The sequence below is a fragment of the Penaeus vannamei genome, chromosome 39, assembly GCF_042767895.1.
Source record: "Penaeus vannamei isolate JL-2024 chromosome 39, ASM4276789v1, whole genome shotgun sequence".
In the NCBI taxonomy this organism is placed as follows: Eukaryota; Metazoa; Arthropoda; class Malacostraca; order Decapoda; family Penaeidae; genus Penaeus; species Penaeus vannamei.
This window is the reverse complement of record NC_091587.1, coordinates 25496052-25506051: the sequence shown is the minus strand read 5'-3', so window position 1 is coordinate 25506051 and position 10000 is coordinate 25496052. Positions and strand designations below refer to the sequence as shown.

At 34.8% G+C, this 10000-nt stretch overlaps 1 protein-coding gene across 2 annotated transcripts in view; it reads right to left on the bottom strand.

Annotated features, from left to right (window-relative positions):
- Positions 1-351: 351 nt before the first annotated feature.
- The window catches only part of Ccz1 (vacuolar fusion protein CCZ1), an 11096-nt gene continuing 1447 nt past the window's right edge, over positions 352-10000 (bottom strand). Inside the window, exons 2-10 of one of the 2 annotated variants that reach the window (XM_027355251.2) lie at positions 8697-8794; positions 7483-7576; positions 6943-7149; positions 6424-6599; positions 5867-6010; positions 3839-3963; positions 2990-3257; positions 2023-2147; positions 352-1622 (exon numbers count right to left, since the gene is read on the bottom strand). In XM_027355251.2, coding sequence (XP_027211052.1) covers positions 1567-1622; positions 2023-2147; positions 2990-3257; positions 3839-3963; positions 5867-6010; positions 6424-6599; positions 6943-7149; positions 7483-7576; positions 8697-8794 — 1293 coding nt within the window. In that variant the 3' untranslated portion in view covers positions 352-1566. The remainder of the gene's footprint in view (positions 1623-2022; positions 2148-2989; positions 3258-3838; positions 3964-5866; positions 6011-6423; positions 6600-6942; positions 7150-7482; positions 7577-8696; positions 8795-10000) is intronic. The other variant, XM_027355259.2, reaches the window with a different exon arrangement.

The following is a 10000-nucleotide window of genomic DNA, read 5'->3' as shown; positions in this document are numbered from 1 at the left end:
GCAATAAAATGTTTCATGTTTACAGGTGAGTGTTTGATAGGTAAAAAAAAAAAAAACTTCCATGTCTAAAATGCACACAACAAATATTTAAAGCAATTATTCCATACAGTCATTCTGTCTTCATTAAATAATCCTTTATCCTACATATTACATCTGACACAACATCATGCAACTGATACCATACTGAACAAGTCCAAATTGTCTTTTCTGAGCTAGGAAGATGAATCTTTGATAGGTATACAAAAACAGAGACACAACATTGTCTGTTGTGTCTCTGGCAGATATTGCAATCATATAGACAAATCATTTTATTTGTGTAAACTAACATGGTTAGGCTAAATCATTACTAAGAAAGTTTCATTACTTTTTATTTTTATCCTATACATTAAAGTTGTAAAATCACAGCATATTCAAACAAATTTTAAAAATTCTTGCACTTGTATAAATCACCAGTACCAAGACCAGAGGCAGTTTTACATGTATGTACACCAATCTTTGTACATTTTACTGTATGGGCAGGCTGGTGGGTGGGTGTGCAGGTGGAGTGTGTTTTTGTTCAACTGTTTGGCTTGGCTTGTGTTTACTTCTGAAAATAAGTCTTAGGTATCTACAACAGGAGGCGGCTTATATCTGTGCCCTTGCAAGTCCATATCTGCAAGAGGTTTCTGTCGATTTATACAGACTTGCTGTTATTTACAGCTTGGCAGTTGCCAAGATAACAATCATGTTTTTAATACTGTACTTAGTGGAAAATTTTGCAATAACACTATCATGATGCATAGATATGACCACAAAACTAGTGTTTTCTTGGTTATAATCTAACTTTCTTTATTATTACTATTATCAATGAAAACATACTTTTAAAGATATTTTTCATTCACTAAATAGATGTCAACCAATACATAAAATAAAATAAAATTAACAGAGTTACATCTCTTTACGCTATCATAAAGTGAACTAATTCTTGTATAACTTCAAATCATATATCTGTAATCAGGATGAATGAAAATTCGAATAAAAGAGCAAAATGGCATACCACAAAAAATATAATAACCATATTCTATTGTACATGTTACAATAACATATCTCCTTGATTACTGTGGCAACCTGTTTTTACTTCATAAATCTGGCATTTTCTTCCTTTTTCCCTTTTTGATTATCATATCTATCAGAGGGGAAGTAAACTAACAAGATTAAATATATTAATATTACTAATTTCTAATCAATAAATACATACTCTCATTTTCATTCCCTTGTTGCTGAATAAAGGACTCCATCTTCACATGAATCAAATACTTTAACACCAACAACTCCCTTTCTGCCTTTCAAGTAATGTACAAATAGGACTTACTATTTCATAGTAACCATAGATCTAAATGCCGATGTCCAGTTATATTCCAGGAATAACTGCAGTAAACAGTAAACTTTGGCAACTGTACGGACTCCTAACTAAACGACCTAAAATCAGCATGACCAGTGATCAATATGATCAAGGAATCAGAAGGGCCTTGAAGTCCGGGGTCCGAAGTCTCAGGAACCGACAACAAATGTCATCTGGGTTCAGTATCATTCAACCATGAAGATGTTGCTGAAGTGAGAGGAGCACATCCTGTTCACTTCGTCTGAAACCCCCAAAGTAAAACATTTAATCTGTGAACCAACTGTTTTCTGGATAAGGGTGATTCTTCTCAAGAATATATTTAGCACAAAGGTCAAGATATTAGTTCATAACCAAAAGATGGCATGATGGCTTACAATTATAAGCTATATATGCTATACAAAAATATCAATCTACAGCTGCACTATTTCATCATTCAGTAAAAGCTAAGCGGAAAATAAGATCAAGTGGATTACAGATTAATTCACAGTGCAATAACAATTATGAAAATACATATGTACTTATGAAGTACACAGTACATGAATAAAATTAATAAAACAACCCTTCCCACCCACCTCACACTCGCTGAAACTGAAAGGAAGAAAGAAAGAAAATTACTCAGAGCAGCAACATTTTCACATTACCTGTAACTTCCACTAGGTTGGCATTTTTGTGACTCACGACAACATAAAATTCCCGTCCGTCTCCGCATCGACCGACCACCCAGTGATCTTGGGATGTTTTCACCACCAACTCTCCACTATTACACCTATAATTAAAAACAGAATCAGCTAGAAGACAAAGGGAAAATGTGGCTCATAAGTATTTCAAGATAAATACAATGTTAAAAATAGCACTATTTTGTTACGAGGATATTTAATCAGTAAGATAAGGAAGTCTAGAGCTTCATGATTATTCAAGATAGCTAAGAAAACAGACTCTAATCTCAGTCACAAAGAAATGGAAAATTTAGCATGTAAAATGACTTCCGAGTCTACTGCCCTGTGTGCGATAATAATGTATAATGAGGATAGAAAGCAAGCAAGACTAGAAAAATTGTATAAAACAAATAGAAAAAAAAAAGTAAACCATCTTTTCAGTTCTTATTTTATCCTGGGTGACAGTCATACCTATTCATAAGGATGAATATCAATAATGATTCATAGTGATAATAATGATAATAATGATATCCATAATAATAATGATAATGGTAATAATAATAATAATCATAATAATCATAATAATAATACTAAAAAACACTTCCTAAGTAATCCATCCATATTTATGAATCGCTCATTTAACAAGAAAGTAAAAGTGAAATTAAAACAATACACAAGATGAAAGCAAAAATAAAGGAACTACATCTGAAAAACTACCATGGACCATTATTCTTGAAATGAAAGAAAGAAAGAAAGAAAAAAGAAAGACAAAGAAAACAAGGAAAAGATAAAAAAGGTACTACATAAATGAAATTCAGCTAACAACAACAACAAAAGAGTTTAACAGAAATAACCACTTTATCTCGTCTCCTTTTGCCTTTGTCCTTCTCAGTTCAGAATCAGATCATAAAACGAACTTTAGAATATTCAACAACATCGATCTTCTACTTACTTTTTTATGTCTGTGTGCATGTCCGCTATCGTCCGCATAACCTCCACACTGACAGACAGGTTGCCACCGTGGACTGTAGTTTTTGTCGCAAGATTCATGTGATTGTGATAGACGTAACGGAAGGAGCTGCTGCTTCCGCTGTCGGAGCTGGTCCCACTGCTGGACTTTTTGTTGATTTGTTCCCCTATATCACTAGCTAATTGCGAAACTTTGGCTTCTAAAACTCTGTCGATCTTTTCATATAACGCTGGAGTTAATTTCTCGTTATCTGTAAGGAGTGGGCAGAATTCACAATAAGTGCAGAAAAGTAAAATACTTCCTCTGAAAAGAATCATCCATTGTCTTCCCTACAATCATCTGATAAAATTATCCCATGAGACTAAAATGAGATATATTTTTCTATACACCAAAACAAACTTGTGTTCTGTAGTAATCGGAGATCTGAACAATTCCTACGTCATGAAGGATCTTCCACTAACAAATATGCTTCCTTCAAAATTATTTTAATGTTAAGGACAGTAAAGACTATGAAAAATATAAATTATTTACCTCAGAATTTTATAAAACTGCTTGCAAGTCTTAGCTTCATTTGACACTAGTTACAAGACATGATTATATAAGATCATGCCTCTTAGTTATACAAAAAGAAAAAAGAAAAAAGAAAAAAAAAAAAAAATGTCAGACATCACATATTTCCCATCAAATTTATCTTTCCTATGACAAGTTTTTTTCTGCATAAAGACAATAAATAATAACGATAACAAAAAACTTAATGTATATGATAATAATAATAGAGATAGAAAAATATAGCAACAACAATGATCAGAGGATTTTGAGACAAGAAAATACCTGGTAAAGTGAGGCAGACAGTCGCTCCTGCAAGCGTGTAAACTAACAAGTGATGTGGCTTGAGGTCTCCGCTCTCGTTGTGCGCGTGTATCTGGATGCTGGGAGTTACTCCTATACCAACAAACCTAAGACATCGAAGCAAGGAAATAAATTACTTTAAAAATGTTATTCTCTTCACTTAACTGCAAGTCATTAGGCTTAAAAAAAAAGAAAATGACAAAAAAAAGGAAAGATAATTGATGATGACTTATAACCACAAAATCTGAAGTAATATCAGAGAGACTGGTTGACAAATGACATGAACACATAATATTTAAGTTAGAAAAGAAAAATTATTAAACTTAAGGTCAAGTTTGGCAAAATTTTGTAAGGATAAGAAGTAGAAGAAAAGTAAAATACATCTAAATAAATTATAATTACTATACAGAAACATTCAATACATGCCTAAACATATATACATTACATCAACATTATCTATCATATAATCATGCTTGATCTACAATCTTTTGAAGACATATTTTGCATACAAGTAAATATGATAATGCAGTTATAAAATCCAATTTCCCATTTTGTTTTCTTGCACTGATTTAAAGATTGTTTAAATTATGGTAGAAAAATAATTATAAGAAAGAATATAGACAGGAGGATGAGAATAAGAATAAGAATAAAAAGCAGTATGAAAATAGAACAGGAGTCCTATTAAGCTGTGGAATAATATTTTCTTTAAAATGCATACTTTATGCTAATGAAAGTTTGACTGAACATGAAATTGATGATAGTCATATGATTATAATGCATCACAATCATGCACTACGAAGACATGTTTGTTATTGGCCAGGCTATCGAAAGTCATGCATCTGTATGTTAGTTTCATAAATATATTCTGCCTGAGCCACTGAAAACAAGTCATTTTCAGTATGCAAGTTTTCGTCCTGTAACTTATAACTTAATTACATGTCTATATTGACTCATCATAAAACATGAAAATTCTTGAACAAAATCCCTATAATCACTAAGAAGCATCCAAGTTTTAGAAGCAAAATCTAAATGCTAAAATCAATCTTCAATCAATAAATACCGAATGCCAAATATCTTCTACAGAATCAGCCACAAGATATAATAGTTGGCAGCAGTAACAGGACGTGTATCTACAATTCTAACCACCACACATGAGCACACTCGTAAAGATAACTTTATTTCACAGTTATGACAATACCATCATAGCATGCACCTGCATTTGTAAAATACCAGAATAATATGGCTAGGTACAAATTAATTTGTTCAAGTTAGCATCATATTGAGATAACACACAAAAAATCACAATAATATAAACAAAACTTTGCACCGGATGAATAGCTGTTACAAACTCGTTAAGTGGCAGTGGTGGTGGACCTATTTCAAGTATGGCATATTACATATCCCTGGAATTATGAAAGATGGCTCTATTTCATAGATTTGCTAATAACATGACAGCACTCCATTATCTTTTATTACAACTTTGTGAAGGGAAAAAGTATGTGTTTTCAGTCTATTTCCTATATATAAGAATGATACATGGACGGCTATATGAATAACTACTTTGTGAATAGTCTCATCTTGTGAAACACAAAATAAAAATCAAAGTTCCATGGTATGAAGGTAATAGCAGTCAGACGGTGCAGTGCACACATACACAAATGCACCATTAGTGCCTAGTAATGTTTACACTTAAATAAAATCAAACTGAATTTATGGTCTTTCGGTAACAATTGCATCCTACACTTATTACCGAAGTCAATATGTTAAAATCATCCAAAACACACACCCATGCATTACTGCTACTTGAACTCCACAACGTCCAAAACTTACTTGATATTCTTGTTAAATTTAAAATGCTGCAATTCAATTCACTGCAGCTTCAAAGATAATGATAAAGATCATAATGAAAAACAAATGAAGATAAAACAATGAATCCACTGCCTTCGTCCTTTCACAAGGGCCATCTTGCCGGAAGAATCCCAACCAACGTGCACAACACACTACAAGTACCTGCAGCCAGGATCCCTGTACCTGGAGAGATAGCTGGAAGCTTTGGAGGGATGGCCTGTCGAGCTGCTACTCAAACACCCTGGTAACAGCTGGTTGTTCAGGTACTGGGAGAGAGATCGCAGGTCCTCCATCCCCAGACCACACCTGAGATTGTAGTTCCTCATTAGTCTGAATACTTGGAAGAGGAAGAAGACAGGCAGAAGGTTAAGGATAAGTTAAGGAGAAGGAGAAAAAAGGAAAAGTAGGAGAAAAACGAGATGGCAAAGAATACAAGTGAGAAAGAAATAGAGAAGAGAAGAAGACAGAGAAAGACATGAAGAAGGGCGAGAGGAGGAAGAAAAATAAGGAAAAAAAATTGGGGCTTAAGGCCTTTACAGTTGATCATGTGTGTACATATCACAAATGATATCAGTTAACCTCAAGGTTTTAGAAAAGAAGGCACTCTAAGTCCAAAGAATCTTAATAACAGAACACTAAAAATGAAAATAACTTGATTTTCTTCATCTGATCAAAACACCACAAGGCGCCAACCAGTAACACTTCTTCCCAAAACACACCAGACAACGTGATTATTGTAAAAGAAAGCCGTGTGGCTGATGCTGGGGAAGGAACCCTGAAGGAGTGAGAGACAGCAGTGGATCCTCAGGAATGTCTGTCTGTCAAGGGGAAGGAATGATACGCCCGACCACACGGAAAGGATGTCGCCTCCACTGACTTCCACCGAAGAGAGGTACTGAAAATGAGAAATTGAAAATAAAGGTCTTATACATTTTTGATCCAAAGTTTTTTTGTTTTGTTTTTTTCCTGGTGGGGAAAATTTCTACACCCTAATAGAACAAGTTATTCATATGAACAATAACATAACAGATCATGCTTCTCTTTATAAACTTATCTCACTGTTTTATTTTGTTATTATTTCATAATTCAATTATGAAATAATAAGATTAAAATGCACTCTTACTCAAACATCAGTAAGAACAACAATAAAAACTGCAGAGCATTATCATAATTACCAGATTATCATCTTCTACCCATCAAAAAATACTACAATACAGAACACCAAAAAATTTACATACACTACTAAAGAAACTGTTTAACGTGGACTTCAGAGTCTGTAACCCTGAAGTCGTCTGGACCCTGGTGAAAGATGCATGCTGAAGGGTGAAGGCACGGTACATGTTGACTAGCCGTGCTCGCAGGACCACATCTTGGACGCCCTCGCTCTGGTATTCCCGTACCGGCCCTGTGTCTCGCTTCTTTGTGATCCAGCCCACTGATACTGTCTGAAGAAGTTGAAAAATGTTTAGATAATTGATTGTTATCAAAATCTGTTGTATGTATCATGGGATTAACAGGTATTGGTCTCATCATTATATGAGCAAAGTGTCAACTAATAAAATCACTCTAACAAAAGCAATTAAACTCTGTTCAGAGTGTACAAGGGGAATGTCATGTATTCCGCTAATCACTATAAAAAGAAAATATCACTTTGTAACTCTCTGCTATGAGAGGCACCCATATCTGTTGTGTGTGTTAAGAGAAATTCCAAAATTCCTGTTCTAACCACTGCATGAACAGTAATTCAACATGAATAAAAAACAAACAAAAAAACATACCAAAACCATCCAGATGTTGGGTTCTGGCTGGTAAAAGGCTTGTCGAGTCTTCTGCGTGTGCACAGCCTCGCAGTCACCATCTTTCTTGAAAGTACTGTAACAGAAAGTATGCAGATATTCATCTTTTTCTTAAATTTCAAAATAGTGGTATTCACTTTAGAGTTTATCAGTCTCATCAAGACCATAGCATCAGCTTTTGAAACCCATGTTAGGCCAATCTTAAAGTCATATTCATATATTGTTCTTGTTCCTAATCACACTTACATATCTAACTAAAAGAAAAGAATCCAAATGCTACAAAACCTTAAGTAGAAAAGTCAAAACAACAATAATGGAAACCTTCTGACAAGGAATTCATGTACTGTTCTTACCAATTGGTTAAAATGAACAACATCTAGTATTTATCTCTGAAAATGAATCACTTCTTTCTCTTTTTGTAGGGATATAAATGAAAGAAAAAATCTAACACTATTTCAGTCCAACTTTCTTCTCTATCTTATCTGGCAACATAAAAACCTTGCTATTATGTCCAAGAAGGTTACCTGTACAAGACTAGGCATAAATTAACCGATCAATTTTTTAACCCTTTCCATCTCATGCAATGCTTCAACACACACTCACAGAAAAGAGACTGAATAATATCTTCTTTATTTATAACTTTACACCTTTGCAAACACTAACCCTTCATTCATTTTGGCATACTGCAGGGCAACCCTAAGGTGTTAGTTCCTATTGAATGTCGCACTAACATGCAGTTAAATATAAATACTTGGCAAAGAATGTTTGGGATACCTCTGATGATAAGCCTTATATGGTTATTCCTCTCTTTGGTTGCTTTATTTCTCTATATAGGTTTTGTTACATAACTCTGCTATTTAGTTTATACTACTTTACTCTGATTTATAGAAAATAAAGTCCAGGGAACCCAAGAAGTAAAGTAAAGTACAGTAAAGGGAGGACAATAGCACAGCATACCTATGACATGACACATGACATTAATAATCGAATGAAATCAAATAATTTCTACCCCAGCTAAAAAAAGAAAAAAAAAAAAATTAATAATAATGGCAAAACTCTCATGCTTTGGTCTTGCACATATAGATTTCTGACTGGATAATGGTATTTCAAAAAGAAGAATAAGAACAAAAAATTTGATGTACAAAATCTAAACAGTAAACAACAGGCTTTGCTTTTATAAGTACAACACAAAATACCTTGAAAATCTGGTAATAGCTTCTGCCAGCCCCACATGCCGAACTTGTATGTCTATCTCAGTAGAACTCGGATGGTAAAATAATACTTTCTCATGCTCCTGAAAAAGATGGATCGGTTAGCTCCCTCATCAGTGATAAAAAGAGGATTCTCTGTACACTGAATATGAAAACCCTATTATAGCCCCAATAAAAAAGATTATATGGAGTGATCAGTGAAAACTCATGCCTATAACGATGCAAATAATGGATACTTGAAATTCGGTTTAATATTTACTCTATTTCTCAAAACAAGAGATACCTACTCTGCACTAGAATTTATTAAGTCAAAATGGCAATTTCTCACTCACTTCTTTGTGTGGTGACAATAATGAAAAAAGAAAGAAAGAAAAGAAAAAAAAATGCAATTTATTCTCTGAGGGATAAAACTAACAAAATACTGAAAAGAAACAGGTATTTGTTATAGAGAACGACACATCCTCCTAGAGACTAAGTCGAAAAGAATTATGCTTTCCTGCAGGAAATCCAATGATCTTATTGATTCTCAGCATTGTGCGAATGAATTGTCCCGGAGATCGAGTACCATTTCTCCATCAACGATCTTGACTTGATAGTCCCATTAGCAAGGGAAGGGCATAAAGTATATCAGGGAAATTATGGAGTAAAACATGCTTAAAGAAGAAGAATAAAGATCAAAAATGCATAAAACTAGCACTAGCGCATATAATTAGCCAATGAAACTCTACAGACATAACTGCCATCTTTGAAATTCTATGGACTGACACGCCAGAATTCAAAAACTATGGGAACCCAACCCATATTTCGGCAAAACTCTTCCAAACCCCCCCCAAATCCCCTGATTCACATTCTCTTTATCTTGTTATGTACGGCAAGATAGAGGTGCAATCACAATTGACAGCTGTCAAACTGGTGGCTATGAAAGGAAGTGTGAAATGCAATGAACGATGTGCACGATTCTAAATAAGGCTATAAATCAATCTTAACCCACTGGCTGCGGATGGCATCATATGATGCACCGTGCAATTAAAAGCTGATCCCCTTCGAGCAGCGGGCGGCCGCGCGGCATGGGAGCTGAGTGGGCCAGGGAATATCAGCCGCCAAGCCGGCATTCCCCTTGCGGCCTTACAGGGCCCAGGCCCACCACCCCCGGGCCCGCGTGTGCAATGGGCTGTTTACCGCCAAATGAGTTGTTCGCCTATTGCGCGTGCTAATACCACGCCCGCCACTCTTTCTGAGCGCATTTACATATGTTTGCATGTTTGCATGCATTTGCAAGGGTTTTTGCA